The following is a 17,229-nucleotide window of genomic DNA, read 5'->3' on the forward strand; positions in this document are numbered from 1 at the left end:
CCCTACCTGGTAACAATAAAATATCTACACAACAGCTAGGTGGGGCCCTACCTGGTAACAATAAAAAAAACATCATTTAGTTTATACCCCCCCCCCTTCTCTATCTCACCCCCGCCCCATCTCACCCCACCCCACATCTCTACTCTCGCCCTCCCCATCTCTCTCCCCATCTCTCTCCTCTATCCCCCCCCCTACTCTATCTCACCCCCCCCCCATCTCCACTCTCGCCCTCCCCATCTCACCCCTCTCTCTCCTCTATCCCCCCCTCACTACACCCCCTCTCTAGACCCCCTCTCTCTCTACCCCTCTACCCCCTCTCTCTACCCCCTCTCTCTCTACCCCCTCTCTCTCTACCCCCTCTCTCTCTCTCTACCCCCTCTATCTCACCCCCCGTCTCTATCTCACCCCCCCATCTCCATCTCTACTCTCCCCCCATCTCTACTCTCGCCCTCCCCATCTCACCCCCCCCCGTGTTGAACCCCGCAGCGATGGGGATCTTCATCTCTCGACGCCGCGAGGCCAGCGGAGGTCACGTCCGTCTCGCGCGCACTTCGCGGACCGACTATGGCCCGGCATAGCAACGTGGAATTCCCCACAATAGCCGCTCATCGTGGCGTCACGCTCGCCTTATTGAATGCGACCGTGAGATTGGTGGTAATGGGTCTCTGTGCGAGGCTGTTGGGAACTGACCAAAGGTGGTGTGGGGTTTCCCCTAGGTCCACTCAGCCTTAACAAGCGGGGTTATTAACGTTGGCGGTGGTGGTGTAGCGCTTCGCCACCCGAGTTCGATTCCCGGTCATCAAAACCCGTGGCGATTATCGGTGCCTCCCCTAGGTCGACTCAGCCTCAAATGAGTACCTGGCGCGGTGTGCAAACATCGCCACCGGGGAGACAAAGGCGGCCGGGCGTGGCGCTGGCCACCCACCCCCTGGTGTGCCGTGCCGGCCTTAATGAGGTGCCCGCTAACAGCACTTGCCCCAACACGTGCAATAATAGGCGCTCGCAAACTGCACGTGTTGTGGGCTCGTCTGTGCGAACCGATCTGACGTCACTCATCGACTCATTGGAGGCATCGATCATCACCGATCGATCATCACCGATCGATCATCACCGATGCCTTCTCTCTCTCGGCGCTGCTGTTCGTGACTGCCGACTGAGGATGGCCACTGATGCTAATAACGCTGCTGCTGATGATGATGATCATCATGAGGATGCTAATAACGCTGCTGATTATGCTTTAAGAATAATGCCTTTGGAGAGATACTGCTGCTGATGATGATGCTGCTAATGATGATGCTGCTACTGATGATGCTGCTGATGATACTGCTAATGATGATGCTGCTGATGATGATGATGCTGCTGATGATACTGCTGCTGCTGATACTGCTGCTGATGATGATACTGCTGCTGATGATCATCATGAGGATGCTAATGACGCTGCTGATTATGCTTTAAGAATAATGCCATTGGAGAGATACTGCTGCTGCTGCTGATGATACTGCTAATGATGATGATGCTGCTACTGATGATGCTGCTGATGATACTGCTAATGATGATGCTGATGATGATGCTGCTGATGATCCTGCTGATGATGCTGCTGCTGATACTGCTGCTGATGATACTGCTGCTGCTGATGCTGCTGCTGATAATGCCGCTGCTAATATTGAGATGCTGCTGATTATGCTTATAACGGTAATGCCATTGGAGAGATGCTGCTGCTGATGATGATGACACTGCTGCGAATGCTGATGGTGCTGCTGCTGGAGATGATGATGATGACGATGCTACCGATGATAAAGAGGAAGATGCTGCTGATGATACTTGGGCTCATGATGACCATGATGCTGCTGATACGAGAGCTGATGATGAGTGTTGCTACGAATGCTGACAATACTGTTGCTGCAGCTGATGATGATGATGATGGCTGTTAAATATACTGCCGCTTGTTTTTGCTGATGCTGCTGCGGGTGATGACATTTGCTGCTGCTGCTGATGATGATGATGTCAGCTCTGGGAACATCGCCTGATCGGGTCTAGAGTTACCGTAGCTACCCGAAGCGCCGCGCACTCTGCCCCCACCACACCGGCGGCCGTAATGAATAGAAACCTCAAACGTGGCGGGCGAGGAGTGGGGGGTGGTGGCATCATCTCTCTCTCTCTCGCTCGCTCGCGTCGCCCTCTGGTGGACACGCCGTGGGTGGCACGGCGGGGCTGGGGACAACAACGAGCACGCAGCAAGTCCTCGCTTAACGCGAGCCGCGCGTTCTCCTTCACTCGCCTCTCGCACTCGGGAGACGATTTCCGCACAACGTGTGACGCGACACCCTCCCCACCATCCCCACCCTCCCCACCATCCCCACCCTCCCCACCATCCCCACCCTCCCCACCATCCCCACCCTCCCCACCATCCCCGTTATAACGTGGGCGGCTACAGCGTCAGGGCCGCTAGAACGCGGAATGCGTTTATAGTCCGTTTATAGTCCGGGGTGAGCGGCGACAACACGGGGGACTGATTTATTGCCATGAAGGGTAAAACGTTATTTGTACGTTGAACTTCTTTCGCACCGTACGTAGCCAACCGCACTAACGATGACCTCACCATTGCCACGTTAAACGAGGACGGCCTGGAAACCGCGAAGCTGGCTGCATGCAGCTGACGTCACTCGCCTGAAACCCAGCAGGGAGGGTTGGTGGATCACACACAGATGGGGGGGGGGGGGGGTGTGGACTCGCACTCCCTTACAGTGGGTGTGATACGAGAATTTCCACCACCCCCACCAGCACATCCACCAGTCCTAACCACATCCACTCGTACCACCATCACCACCCCCACCACCACATTCACCAGTAGCATCACATCCAGCAACATCCAGTAACCACCACCACATCCACCAGTAGCATCACGACCAGCAACATCCAGTAACCACCACCACCACATCCACCAGTAACATCACCACCAGCAACATCCAGTAACCACCACCACATCCACCAGTAACACCACCACCAGCAACATCCAGTAACCACCACCACATCCACCAGTAACATCACCACCAGCAACATCCAGTAACCACCACCACCACATCCACCAGTAACATCACCACCAGCAACATCCAGTAACCACCACCACATCCACCAGCACATCCACCAGGACATCCACCAGTAGCATCACGACCAGCAACATCCAGTAACCGCCACCACATCCACCAGTAACATCCAGTAACCACCAGCACATCCACCAGTAGCATCACCACCAGCAACATCCAGTAACCACCAGCACATCCACCAGTAGCATCACCACCAGCAACATCCAGTAACCACCACCACCACATCAACCAGGAGTTTGTTTGCCTTCCCGCACAACTCCGATTAGCCGTTTGGCTGATAGTGCCAAGGCAGTTCACCACACACAGTGCCACCACCACAACCGCCATTCGCCACAAAGTGACGGTGACGGCGCTTGTGCCAAGCCATGCGCACATTTAGGCCACGTGAAGTGTCAAACACCCACTGGCAGGTCACGGGACAGACCCTGGTGCCATATGGGTTGACTGAGATGACTGGCCGATGCACCACCTGTGCCCCCCTACAATGCCAATTGCTGTTTTAGCCACCCGGCGCTCCGCTCGTTGTTGTTAGCGTCTCTCCTCTGCCCTCCGTTGATGCTGGAAGAAAACTGCCTCCAACTGCCAAGTTGCAGCGTCCTTCACGAGCCTCCTCCAGAGGCCGATCTTGACACCACTGGTACCAGTCATCGGTAAGTCCACTCAGCTCCACGTCCTCTTGTACCACATCACTCCATCTCTTCTCCAGCCCGTGCGCCGCCCGTTTAGCCCCCTGTATCCGGCCGAACAAAAGCCGTTTTGGCATGCGGTGGCTGGGCATGTGAGCTACATGACCCAGCAGGCGTAGCCTTGCCTGCCGGAACTCGCCGATGAGACTTTGTCCAGATCTTTCAAGTACGTGAGCTCAAATAATCCAGCCTGGTTAAACCCAGGATGGATCGTCAGCAGGCCAGCCTCTTAAGTGGTACATTCCTGGTTCAGTCACAGTGCGACTAACTCCTCTGAATCAGCAGGAATCGCCAATCAGCTTGTCACATGCATGGGTGACCATTAGAACCATCCCTTGACTGCACCTGGGCATCTATCAGCCTCCTGTTGTATCTGTACCAGATGGAGATTTCTCCAGTACAGCCATAGAAGGCTTCACGAACTACGTGGTGGAAAATATGTTAAACAATGTGGGAGCCGAAGGACATCCCTGGCGCACCCCAAGGGGAACAGGGAATGGCTCCGGCTCCTGGCCAGTTTTACCTGGGCCTGCCGCCCATCACAATGAAGGTCCTTAATGATTGTGAGCAAAGTCAGGCACTCGGAGAGCACAAAGCACCCAGAGCCCAGGCATATTGATGGCATTATGCCTTGCCCACGTGCAGTCCCTGGAAGCGGCACCAGCAACACATCCATAAGCATCACCACCACCACCACCACAATGACCACCTCCACACAGCAGACAGAAGAGGGCTACGCACATGTGGCTTGTAAACGTTTAATTGTTGTTGTCACTGTACAAAAGGGGGAGTTGGCCTCACGGCGCCTGCTCCACACAAACACGGGGAGCCTGGGGGGGGGGGGGGGGGGGCAGGAAAGTGGGGGGCTCGCATCCCCCCCAGAACCAACAAAAAACAATTCAGTCCTCCACACTTCCTTTAAGCACAGAGGGGACGTCTCCCTCCCTCTCCCCTGTCATGCGGCGTCGCACAAAATGGGGACACAGGCCACAGCAGGGGATGGAGGGAGGGGGGGGGGAAGGGAGAAGGGGGGAGGAGACACGGGGAGCACAGGGGCGGGGAAGGGAGCTGACCACCATCGCCGCTAGTTATCGGAGGCCACGCTCCGGCTGCGGCTCTCCTTCCCGTTATCTCCGCTCCGGCTGCGGCGACCGCCGCCGCCCTGCTCCCGGCTCCCGCGTCTACGCTCCCCAGCGCCGCCGCCCCCCCTGCTCTCCGGGCTGGCCCCGCGCGACCGCTTGCCGTGGTCCCGGTCTCGCCGCTCCTCCCGGTGCCTCCGGTCTCCTTCGTCCGACCGTCCGTGCCGCTCCCCGCCGCCGCCGCCGCCGTCCCCCCTCTTGCCCTTCTCCCCCCGGCCGCTCCGCTCGCCCCCCCGGGTTCTGCCGTCTTCGCGGGGCCGGCGCTCGGGGCTCGCCGACCGCTGGCGCCACGACGACCTCTCTCGCCTCTCCTTGTCTCGCTCCCTCTCGTCGCGGTCTCGCTCCCTCTGCTTCTCCCTCTCCTTGTCCCTCTCCTTGTCCCTGTCCCTCTCTTTCTCTCTCTCCTTCTCCCTGTCCTTCTCCCTGTCCCGCTCGCCGTGCCGGTCCCGCTCGCCGTGCCGGTGTTTGCCGTCCCCGCCGTTGCGGTCGTGCTCCAGCTCCCGGTCGCGCTGCTGCCTCTCTCGCTCGCGCTCCAGCTCGCGGTCAAAGTCCCGGGGAGAGCGCCGGGGACTCCTGCGCCGTGCACGCGCCGCACAGACGTGCGCAGACAAACACCACATACCACGCCACACACATGCAGACAAACACCACATACCACGCCACACACATGCAGACAAACACCACATACCACGCCACACACATGCAGACAAACACCACATACCACGCCACACACATGCAGACAAACACCACATACCACGCCACACGAGACACATGCAGACAAACACCACATACCACGCCACACACATGCAGACAAACACCACATACCACGCCACACACATGCAGACAAACACCACATACCACGCCACACACATGCAGACAAACACCACATACCACGCCACACACATGCAGACAAACACCACATACCACGCCACACACATGCGGACAAACACCACATACCACGCCACACACATGCGGACAAACACCACATACCACGCCACACACATGCAAACACCACATACCACGCCACACACATGCAAACACCACATACCACGCCACACACATGCAGACAAACACCACATACCACGCCACACACATGCAGACAAACACCACATACCACGCCACACACATGCAGACAAACACCACACCCCGCAAATCAAATCAAACGTCGGCACGTTTCCGCTTCCGCGCCGGGACAACTCAAAAACGCGACGCATCCCCCCCCCGATTGAGGAGGTGCCACGGGTGAACGGCGTGCAGGGGGGTGCGAGCAGAGCGCAACCTGGAGCGGTGGCGCGGAGGCATCTGGGGCACCTCTCCCTCCACGACGGCGGCATTGGCGGTCGCCCCCCCGGCACCGCGACCGCCGCCCGCTGACGAAACGGCCGGGGGCGCGGCGGCGGCGCCGCCCCCGGGCGGCGCTGCCGCGGGCGGCCCGGCCGCGGCCGCCGACGCCGGTAGAGAGCGAGGCCGCAGCTTGAGGCGGGCGTCCATGTCCTTCTGGATGGGCACCGGGATGCGCGGAAAGAGCGTGGAGAACCACTCCAGCTTGGTGAGGAAGGAGCGCAGCATCTCCCCCACGGCCATCACGCAGCCGCCGCCCGCCTTGACGTCCAGCTCCTGGCACCGCCACCGGCCACAACCGCCGCCACCACCACCACCACCACCACCGCCACAACCGCGAGATCAGCCACGAGCAACACATCGGCCGTCGTCTCCGCTTTGTCACAGACGGCCCCCCCCCCCGCCACCACCACCACCCACTACTCCGCCCCACCTCTCCTAGCCTAAGCCTGGGCTGGGCCCCCAATAGCAGACTAGCCGTGAGAGCGGGGTGGTGGGCACCACACGGCTCCAATGAGGAGGTGGACGGGGGGGGGGGGGGGAGAGGCAGAGGGGACGTGGGGCGGAGGGGGGGTGGTAGTGCCCGGTTGAAAACCAATGAACCTGCTTTGGGTCCTGGGGGTGGGGGGACACGGGATGGGGGGAGTAGCGGAGGGAGGGTGGGGGGCTGGGTTTCGGGGGGGCACGCGAGCCGTCCCAGGAGGGTATTACCGCGTGACGACAGCGCCTTGGCGGAGGAGGCCACAGCTCAGGGTTAGTCGGCTATTGGCGGCGCCAGACCTACGGTAACAGCACATGGGGGGGTCACAGCACCGCAGAGCGCGGACACACAAGGCACACACACACACACACACGGACCCACGCAACAGACACGCACGCACGTGGACACGGGCGGAAGTGCGCGCACGGACCACAAAGACACGGGGCACAAAGACACGGGGCACAAAGACACGGGGCACAAAGACACGGGGCACAAAGACACGGACGCGCCACCCACCCACGGACACGCAAAGTCGCGGACGAGAGAGCACGTGCGCGTGTACGCGGTGAACGCCGGCCTTCTCCCAAGGCGTGTGGATGAGCGATCGATGAACGCGACGTGGGCAAGGCCGGGCGTCACCGCAGCATCGCCCGTGACGCTCCACAAATTGACACGGTGGATCTAGCAGCAAGGGCTAGCGGTAAAACGATGCGCGCAGTCGTACTGCACTCCTACGCTCCCCCCCGTGCGTTCACCAACCCGCAATGACTGGCGTAGCGAAGGACGTTCAAACAAGTGTCCCCCATGACCCCCCCCCCCCATCTGATGGCGTGCGTAAGGGACGGACGAGAGCTGCGTGCGTGTGTGTACGTGCGTGTACGTGTGTGTACGTGTGTGTACGTGTGTGTACTTGTGTGTACTTGTGTGTACGTGTGTGTATTTGGGTGTACTTGTGTGCGGCGTGCCAAGGTGAAACTCTGAGCGAGATATAAAAGAAGAGGTAAAAGAGGTGTCGTCATTACCCATTTCCACGTACCTCCTCATCGTCTAAGAACGCCTCGAACCACTCCCACAGGTCAGCCGGGGGCTGAGTGTATCTGCACACACACACACGTGCACACGCGCACAACCAAAACAAGTCAAACACCCCACCACCTAGCTATTAACAGACTGTTGGGGCACAAGCGCTGTTACAGCCGGTGGGTTAAGACAACTACCACACATGCCCGGCCACCTACAGCGAGGGAAAAAAGTATTTGATCCCCTGCTGATTCTGTACGTTTGTCCACTGACAAAGAAATGATAAGTCTATAATTTTAATGGTAGGTTTATTTGAACAGTGAGACACAGAAAAACAACAAGAAAATCCAGAAAAACGCATGTCAAAAATGTTATAAATTGATTTCCATTTTAATGAGGGAAATAAGTATTTGACCCCCTCTCAATCAGAAAGATTTCTGGCTCCCAGGTGTCTTTTATACAGGTAACGAGCTGAGATTAGGAGCACTCCCTTTAAGAGTGTGCTCCTAATCTCAGCTCGTTACCTGTATAAAAGACACCTGTCCACAGAAGCAATCAATCAATCAGATTCCAAACTCTCCACCATGGCCAAGACCAAAGAGCTCTCCAAGGACGTCAGGGACAAGATAGTAGACCTACACAAGGCTGGGATGGGCTACAACACCATTGCCAAGCAGCTTAGTGAGAAGGTGACAACAGTTGGTGCGATTATTCGCAAATGGAACACAAAATAACTGCCAATCTCCCTTGGCCTGGGGCTCCATGCAAGATCTCACCTCGTGGAGTTGCAATGATCATGAGAATGGTGAGGAACCAGCCCAGAACTACACGAGAGGATCTTGTCAATGATTTCAAGGCAGCTGGGACCAGTCACCAAGAAAACAATTGGTAACACACTACGCCGTGAAGGACTGAAATCCTGCAGCGCCCGCAAGGTCCCCCTGCTCAAGAAAGCACATATACATGCCCGTCTGAAGTTTGCCAATGAACATCTGAATGATTCATAGGACAACTGGTGAAAGTATTGTGGTCAGATGAGACCAAAATGGAGCTCTTTGGCATCAACTCAACTCGCTGTGTTTGGAGGAGGAATGCTGCCTATGACCCCAAGAACACCATCTCCACCGTCAAACATGGAGGTGGAAACATTATGCTTTGGGGTGTTTTTCTGCTAAGGGGACACGACAACTTCACCGCATCAAAGGGACGATGGACGGGGCCATGTACCGTCAAATCTTGGGCGAGAACCTCCTTCCCTCAGCCAGGGCATTGAAAATGGGTCGTGGATGGGTATTCCAGCATGAGAATGACCCAAAACACATGGCCAAGGCAACAAAGAAGTGGCTCAAGAAGAAGCACATTAAGGTCCTGGAGTGGCCTAGCCAGTCTCCAGACCTTAATTCCATAGAAAATCTTTGGAGGGAGCTGAAGGTTCGAGTTGCCAAACGTCAGCCTCGAAACCTTAATGAATTGGAGAAGATCTGCAAAGAGGAATGGGACAAAATCCCTCCTGAGATGTGTGCAAACCTGGTGGCCAACTACAAGAAACGTCTGACCTCTGTGATTGCCAACAAGGGTTTTGCCACCAAGTACTAAGTCATGTTTTGCAGAGGGGGTCAAATACTTATTTCCCTCATTAAAATGCAAATCAATTTATAACATTTTTGACATGCGTTTTTCTGGATTTTCTTGTTGTTTTTCTGTATCTCACTGTTCAAATAAACCTACCATTAAAATTATAGACTGTTCATTTCTTTGTCAGTGGGCAACAAACGTACAAAATCAGCAGGGGATCAAATATTTTTTTCCCCTCACTGTTCGTCTCCCCAGTGCTGACGTCGTTACGCACAGCACTGAGGCACTCGTTTAAGGCCAAGTCGACCGACAGGGAGGCCCAGGACATCTTCAGAGGTTGGCCACCGCTGTTGGCTGCGAGCGGGGAAAATTGCCAAGTTCGTGGTGCGGATGCGCCAACCACTACGCTACCGCTCCAAACAAAGACAAAGCTCCCCCGCATAGCCTTTAACTAGCTGTTGGGGCAAGCTACCACTACCAGCACGCACATGAGCGCGCAGGCGCCAAAAGGGCCAGAATGTTAAATCGGACAAGGGAACAGCACGTACGACGACACTGTTCAGTGGGCTGTGAATATCAGCCAATTTGTTTGTAAAACGGGGCCTCTCTCCTCACTCAATGTTTTACCACGGTGGCTCAGAGATGTTAACTACCTCGCCTGGTATGCAGGAGGTCGTGGGTTTGATCCCGGCCCTGACAATGCCTGCTGCTGCTGTATATTTGGTGTTTGCAGGTCTCTTTCTCTTCCCCTGGTCGCGTGGATTTTTGTCTGGGTCCTCCGGTTTCCCCCTCCACATTTAGAATCAATAATACGCGGTTTTGGCTGCTGCTATAAATTTCCACACGATGATGATGATAAGCCACCGACTTCATTGAGCTATCATTTTGTGATGGCCAGATTGCTTCTGAAAAACAAAGAGCCACGTTTGGCAGCAGTTCAGTGGAGCCTTAGGCCTTGGTAAAATAAAAACACCAGTCAAGACTCGTGGCCGCCGGTGACGCCGCCGCCACCACCACCACCGCCCGCCTCCGTACCGGATGTACATGAATCCCAGGCCGCGGATGTATGGCGAGTCCGAGTGCGTGATGAGTCCGTTGAGCTGCTTGCGCGTGAGCTTCAGCGTGAACAGCTTGTAGAGGAGGCAGAACGCCGTCGACACGATGCCACCCGTGCCCACTCCTCGCACCTGGCACGACGATTGCGTGAATGTTGTTGTTTGGTTTAAGACGTAGGCTTTCGCGACCAATATCATCCATAATACAGGTTTTTTTGGGGGGGTTAGATGGTGTAAATATATACGTGTCGTTAAACCCACCACCACCAGACACAGCCAATTAATAAGGGTTGTCACGTAAACGAAACTCTACTAGTACAGCACACCGGTGTGCTGGAGAGCCAAGCAACAAAATGTACAATCTGAGTACGACGTTTTGCCAGTAATTACAACTAGCGCCATCAGGCGATAGCCAGATTTGTGGAGAAGTCCACCTGTTTCGTTTCTTAAATATTTGTTATTTGCCCGCTGTAAACCTGCACGTTGACAAGCCACTCCATTGAGCTGTCATTTATAACCGCTCGTTAGTTTGTCCTTCAACGTACATACGTAGAGGTCACTTCTGAAAAAGAAGCTAATAGCTCAGTTGGCTTTAACTGGTAAAATACAAATAATTTATAATTTTATTTTTTGCGATCTGATACTTTTCCTATCCTCGAGGCCCCAACTGGACATCTGTGAAAAAGAGCTTCATGTCTCATCTTAATCTTACAGTATAAAGAATTACTGTGTAACTCCCTGTGCGTGATGGGGGGAAGGGGCAGTTTGGGGTGGCACTAATCGGGGTGCTGGAGGCTAGGGTTAGGATGGAGACAGCAGCAAGGGTTGGTGGATCACCACACAAAAACTCCGTGGGCATCGGAGTAGGAGCTGTACCCTGGCTCGCCAGAAGGCGGTAACAGCAAGTGGACTAATCGCCATCCGCTTCCGTTCTTAAGGGGATACAGCGTTGCCCCCTTGCGCTCGGCGTGGGTTTTCTCCCGGTGCTCCGGTTTCCTCCCCACTTGCAGGATAAACACAGCTCGTCATTAACCGGTTCAAAGCATCTTAAGTAAAAAAATCCAACGTGTAGCGGCAGGAGTTGCACAAGTCTGCGTGGCTCTCCGGAACAAATAAGTGAATTGTTTTAATTGGAAATGCACGTGTAATAGATGCCAAATAATAAGTCACCTATACTAACATGGTATATAGAGCGATCGTTCTGAGAGCGATCATGAGTCTGTTTCACAGCCTGCAGGGGGGGACAATGTTGCTGCTGTGGTCTAGCCTCAGAGCAACCCCCCATGGCAGATGTCCCTGTGCACACGTTTGCTGCTAGTAGTAGGGGGGTGATGCTTGCTGCTGTTATTATCACAACCGAGTATTGTGCAGCGTCGTGGGACCTTTACCGTCCGCCGCGAGTAAAGCTGGCGGCGTGTAGCAGCAGCATTTCACAGCTAATAAAACACCACTGCAGTAATAACCAGGGCAGCCAGCAGCATTCGAGCCACGAACCTCCGCAGCAACAACAACAATCTGCGATCGCGCTCCCGCCTGGCCGTTTCACCACCAGCTGCGATTAACCAGCGATGGCACGTCCTACAAATAGCGGCGACTCTTCGTCTGGATGAACATTCCATCCGGCCACAGACAACCGAGGGGTTTTGACTGCATTCGATTTACACAGGGACGCACGCACACACGCGTTGTGTGCGTGCGTGTTGGGGGGAGCGGTCGCGCAGCGGCTAGCGCAGACATGGGCAAAGTACAGCCCGTTGGGCTTTTTAATCCGGCCCGTCGAACTTGTCCAAATATTATTAAATTAAATTTTACCTTTCTCCTGTAATGCCCCCATTTCCCCATTAGATGGCGCACTTTGCCTTGCAAATAAATGCTTTGCTACCTGTTAAATAGGCCAAATCCTTTCACGTAATGATTTTTACACGTCATTTATATTAGTTCACACAAACACTCCATCCGCCTCTGTTCCTGGCCCGGCCCCTCCGTCAAATTTTAGAACCCATTGTGTGGCCCGCGAGTCAAAAAAATTTGCCCACCCCTGGGCTAGCGGCAGTGCGCTACGAACCCGGCGACCCGATTTCAATTCCGCTCACGGTCAACACCGGTGACGATTATCTGAACTGGTCCTGGGCCTTCTCTAGGTAGACTCGGCCTCAAATGAGAAGCTGGTGCGGTGTGAAGTAAACATCGCCGCTGGGGAGACAAAGGCGGCCGAGCGTAGTGCTGGCCACCCACCCCCCCGTGTGTAGTGCTCGCGCGCGCGTGTGTAGTGTGACGAGGGGACACACTTTTCACTCACCCCGCCGCACATGCCCGTCTGGCCCGCCGTCTTGCGGCTTCCTTTCTCCCACGGCTCCAGGTGAGACACCTGCGGTGGGGGGGGGGGGTCACGGGAGGGAGAGACGCGGTGATGGCAGAGACTCCGATGAGATGCGGCACCTCCCCACGTCCGCCCGACATCGTTGACAATGACGCCGCCGCGGCCGCCAGAGCGAAAACGCAACGCAAGGCAGAAGGCCGACGGGCAAACGTCGGCCTTCCGACGATGGTCGGAGAAGTTAACGCACGTTAGCTCTGTCCGTCTGTAACGGGGGAGGTGGGTCACGAAGATCACGAGCAAAGCTTTCGTGTAAAGTTGCGTCGCTCGTCGGGACTGGCTTGGAGAAAACTGGCCACATCCATCAGGGTTCTTGGCAAAAAATGTAACTAAAAATAAACTATAAACTAGCTTTATTTTAGCAGGTAAGGCCCAATTGAGCTATACAGCTCTTTCTCAGAAAGGACCTGGCCACCAATGATAGCTCAACAAAGTGGCTAATCATATCATGTGAAAATTTATGAGGGAAAACCCAGAGGACCCGGAGAAAAATCCACATGACCACGGGGAGAGAACATGCAAACTCCAAATATACAGCAGGCGTCAGGATCGAACACACGACCTCCTGTATATCAGGCGAGGCAGTTAACATCTCGCTACCGTGGCAGCCCAAAACTTGGGAGACAAGAGAATGAATTCACGTGTGGATTCAGGTGATCATTCCCTGAGTGCGCAACACTGGACTTCGATTCCATCTCGGTGTGTGTCAGAACGGAAAAACGACGGTGCAAGTTTCAGAAATGACCTCCAATGGGCACAACCGCAATGACGCCAAATGGCAGGTCACCACATGCGGTGGGGGTTACAGTTATAGTTTAATCCCCACACTATTCCCAGGACCACTGGGTCAGCACAGACGATAGATTAGGAAGCCACTGCAGCTATGCACTTTTAAATTATGATCTGGATTGAAAACTAATTTCTTTAGAACTGCTTTTTGTGTTAAGTTTTGTTGTCCTTCCTCCGCACCTCCGATTTAGCACAGTTGGCTACGTACGGTGCGAAAGAAGTTCAACAAACAAGCGCGTTAACCCTTTCCCGTTCCGATGACGTATGTGCGTGTACGTCATCGGTTTTCCTTCATATTCCGTTCGGACGACGGAACCGAAAGAAAAACTAAAATAACTTTATCGGTACCGAAGCTCCCACAATGCCATGCGGGAGGGAGGGCGTGTGGCACGGTGTTGGCGCCGGCTATCGTAACAGAGTGCAGCGGTCATGTTGCTGCGGTTCTCTGTGGAGACGTCTTCAAAAACAGCGGCGCTAACTCAGCCTCCGAGAATAAAGTCAACGCTGAACCCTGCAATCCGCAGGACGTCTTGGAACGGGAAAGGGTTAATTAATGTACCTGCAGGCAGTGGCTCTCTCTCGCTCTAGCTCTCTCTCCGCTCTATCTCTCTTTAGCTGCCCGCTCGTGCTGCTGCCACAGCTGGCAGAAGAGAAGGAGCCCTCCACCAGAGCGAAGGGAGGCTGCCCCACGCCGCCTTCATTTCGATGAGAGAATTAACACGGTGGGGTGGGGGGCGGGGGGGGTGATAGCGAGGAGTCACTGGCCTAGGTGACCAGTGGGGGGGGGGTCGTCGCACGGAGAGCCGGGGGACGGACACCTGGGTGAGAGAGACACCTGGGTGAGAGACACCTGGCGAGACAAATCAGCATCGGACACACAGGTGCGAGACAACACCTGGGGGTTAGACACCCGGATTTAGGTCCAACTCGGTTTTTTTGTGTACCCATTCACTCTCTTAAAGCCCTCTTGACATCTCTCGTTTGTGCTCTGAAAAAGGGCCGGTGCCCGAAACGTCGCCTATTTTAACGCAGGGCCACTCACACAGTGTTGTTATTGTTGACGAACGCGGAGGGTGGTTTTTTTTATTAACTTTGCTTGTGCACCACTGCCAACGTAGTAATAGCAGCAGCAGATAATCTGGGTGATATATTTAGTACTCAAATAATCGTGTGTGTGGTATTTTATGCGTATTTATAAACGGCTAATCAGCAGCAGCCATGGTCACTCCTCTGCTGGATGAGTCTTCCCCAAGCCATCCGCTACCTTCATTCATTCACCAAATGTGTAACTCGCACAAACTTTTGTTAATTGAAAAGGGAATTCCACGATGTTTATTAATCCATCATAGATTATTCATCAATTATGGATTAATAAACTGCCGGTTAGCTTCGTGTATTGTCCTTACCCCGGCGCCTCCAATTATCACGGTTGGCTACTTACAGTGCGCCTAAAATTACAACATATACACACACACATACCAACACCACACGGCAGGCAACCACCACCATCACCACATACTAGATTGAAAACGGTCTTTAAAACTGCGTTTTGTGTTTAGTTTACTGTCCTCCCGCACCTCAAGACTATCACGGTGGGCTACGTACCGTGCGAAACGCGTTCAACATTCATCCCTTGCCCATAGACTCAACATTGCCCACAGACTGCTTTGTGTTTCGTTAACCTTCCCCGCACCTTCCATTAGCACGGTTGCCTACGTAAGCGTCAAAGAAGTCGACCACACACACACACAATCACCAACATCACCCCCCGATGAGCACGGTTTGGCTACGTACGGCGCGAAAGAAGTCCACCATACACACAGGCCGCCCCGCACCTTGTAGTAGATCTCGTCCACCACCTCGTGGTAGGTCTTCAGCTCGTAGAGCTCCACCTTGAAGTAGGGTGACGCCTGGATGTTGGTGAGGATGAGCGGGTTCATGTTCATCGTCTTCTCGTTCCCCCACAGCGGCAGCGCGTTCCCTCGGCCTTGCGTGCCGCCCGCCATCGTCGCGGGGGAGACAGCGGGAGGAGGAGGCGGCGGCGGTGAGGAAGCGACACGGGGGAGAAGGGGGAAGAGAGGCACCGGGAGACACGGGGACAGACTGACCGGCACCGGGAGACACGGGGACAGACTGACCGGCACCGGGAGACACGGGGAGAGACTGACCGGCACCGGGAGACACGGGGACAGACTGACCGGCAACGGGAGACACGGGGAGAGACTGACCGGCACCGGGAGACACGGGGACAGACTGACCGGCACCGGGAGACACGGGGACAGACTGACCGGCACCGGGAGACACGGGGAGAGAGACTGACCGGCACCGGGAGACACGGGGAGAGACTGACCGGCACCGGGAGACACGGGGACAGACTGACCGGCACCGGGAGACACGGGGACAGACTGACCGGCACCGGGAGACACGGGGAGAGACTGACCGGCACCGGGAGACACGCGGGTTGGTACGCGAACAAGAGACGCAGGGGGAGACAGGCGGCTCCCGCTGCGGGGACACGGGAGACGCAGGGGGGTGGTTACTGGCGGTGGGGGGGGGGAGACGCTGGGGGGTTGGGTTAAGGAGCCAACAAGACGGCGGAAACAAGACACGGAGAGACGCGGCGGCGGTGGCGGAGACAAGTGGGGAGACAACGTGGGGAGACAACGTGGGGAGAGACAAGTGGGGAGACAACGTAGTAGAGACAATGGAAGGCGGGGAGTCTGGGCCTAGGCCGCGGGGAGGGAAGGCAGCGAGGGGGGGGGGTAGGCGGCGAGGGGAAGGGGGGGAACTGTGGGATTTGGGGAGAGGGGGGGAGACGCCTCGATGTCTCTCTGCGCCTCCTCTCTCTGCGTCTCCTCGCTCGCTCTCCCTCTCCCCGATGTCGCCTCTCTCCCCGATGTCGCCTCTCCTCCGTCTCTCGCTCTCACAATGGCGGCGGTTGGGGGCTTGCGCCTCCTCAAAATGGCGCACGCGCGCTCCTCCCACAGTGCCCCGCGCGCGCTGAGTCGCCGCCGACTTCCGCCGGAACTTGCGTGCAATTACGACCTCATCCCGTCCTCCATTTCCTCCCCCCCCACCCTGACTTTTGGGCCACTCTGTATAACAATAGCCCTGTGTCCTGACTTTTGGGCCACCCTGTATAACAATAACCCTGTATCCTGACTTTTGGGCCACTCTGTATAACAATAGCCCTGTGTGTCCTGACTTTTGGGCCACCCTGTATAACAATAGCCCTGTGTCCTGACTTTTGGACCACCCTGTATAACAATAACCCTGTATCCTGACTTTTGGGCCACTCTGTATAACAATAGCCCTGTGTGTCCTGACTTATGGGCCACCCTGTATAACAATAACCCTGTGTCCTGACTTTTGGGCCACCCTGTATAACAATAACCCTGTATCCTAACTTTTGGGCCACTCTGTATAACAATAGCCCTGTGTGTGTCCTGACTTTTGGGCCACTGTATTACAATAGCCCTGTGGGTGTTCTGACTTTTGGGCCACTGTATAACAATAGCCCTGTGTGTGTCCTGACTCTTGGGCCACCCTGTATAACAATAACCCTGTATCCTGACTTTTGGGCCACTCTGTATAACAATAGCCCTGTGTGTGTCCTGACTTTTGGGCCACTCTATTACAATAGCCCTGTGGGTGTCCTGACT

General features: G+C 55.4%; 1 protein-coding gene across 4 annotated transcripts; it reads right to left on the reverse strand.

Annotated features, from left to right (window-relative positions):
- Positions 1 to 4,534: 4,534 nt before the first annotated feature.
- On the reverse strand, positions 4,535 to 16,578 carry LOC116957397 (uncharacterized). 4 transcript variants are annotated; one of them, XM_076056129.1, is made up of 7 exons: positions 15,403 to 16,578; positions 14,333 to 14,417; positions 12,701 to 12,769; positions 10,382 to 10,533; positions 7,788 to 7,848; positions 6,209 to 6,546; positions 4,535 to 5,502 (listed from the first exon to the last, which is right to left on the reverse strand). In XM_076056129.1, exons 3-7 carry the CDS (start codon positions 12,710 to 12,712, stop codon positions 4,875 to 4,877), a joined length of 1,191 nt encoding a protein of 396 aa, XP_075912244.1. In that variant the 5' UTR covers positions 12,713 to 12,769; positions 14,333 to 14,417; positions 15,403 to 16,578; the 3' UTR covers positions 4,535 to 4,874. The 4 variants fall into 4 exon arrangements, with proteins under 4 accessions (XP_075912244.1, XP_075912241.1, XP_075912243.1 ...); XM_076056126.1 differs by lacking the exon at positions 14,333 to 14,417; XM_076056128.1 differs by having other exon boundaries at positions 14,333 to 16,578.
- Between the last annotated feature and the right edge of the window lie 651 nt (positions 16,579 to 17,229).

The sequence above is a fragment of the Petromyzon marinus genome, chromosome 74 (genome assembly GCF_048934315.1).
Source record: "Petromyzon marinus isolate PM22_M1 ecotype Great Lakes invasive population chromosome 74, UKy_Petmar_22M1.pri1.0, whole genome shotgun sequence".
NCBI classification, from domain to species: domain Eukaryota; kingdom Metazoa; phylum Chordata; class Hyperoartia; order Petromyzontiformes; family Petromyzontidae; genus Petromyzon; species Petromyzon marinus.

Bases quoted from the DNA above. Each gene is read 5' to 3' on its own strand.
- LOC116957397 (XM_076056126.1), bottom strand. From the start codon at position 15,573: ATGGCGGGCGGCACGCAAGGCCGAGGGAACGCGCTGCCGCTGTGGGGG. The intron at 12,770-15,402 runs GTGCGGGGCGGC...CCCCCACCGCAG, and splicing joins TGGACGAGATCTACTACAAG to GTGTCTCACCTGGAGCCGTG. The intron at 5,503-6,208 runs GTTGCGCTCTGC...TGCACGGCGCAG, and splicing joins CCTCCGCGCCACCGCTCCAG to GAGTCCCCGGCGCTCTCCCC.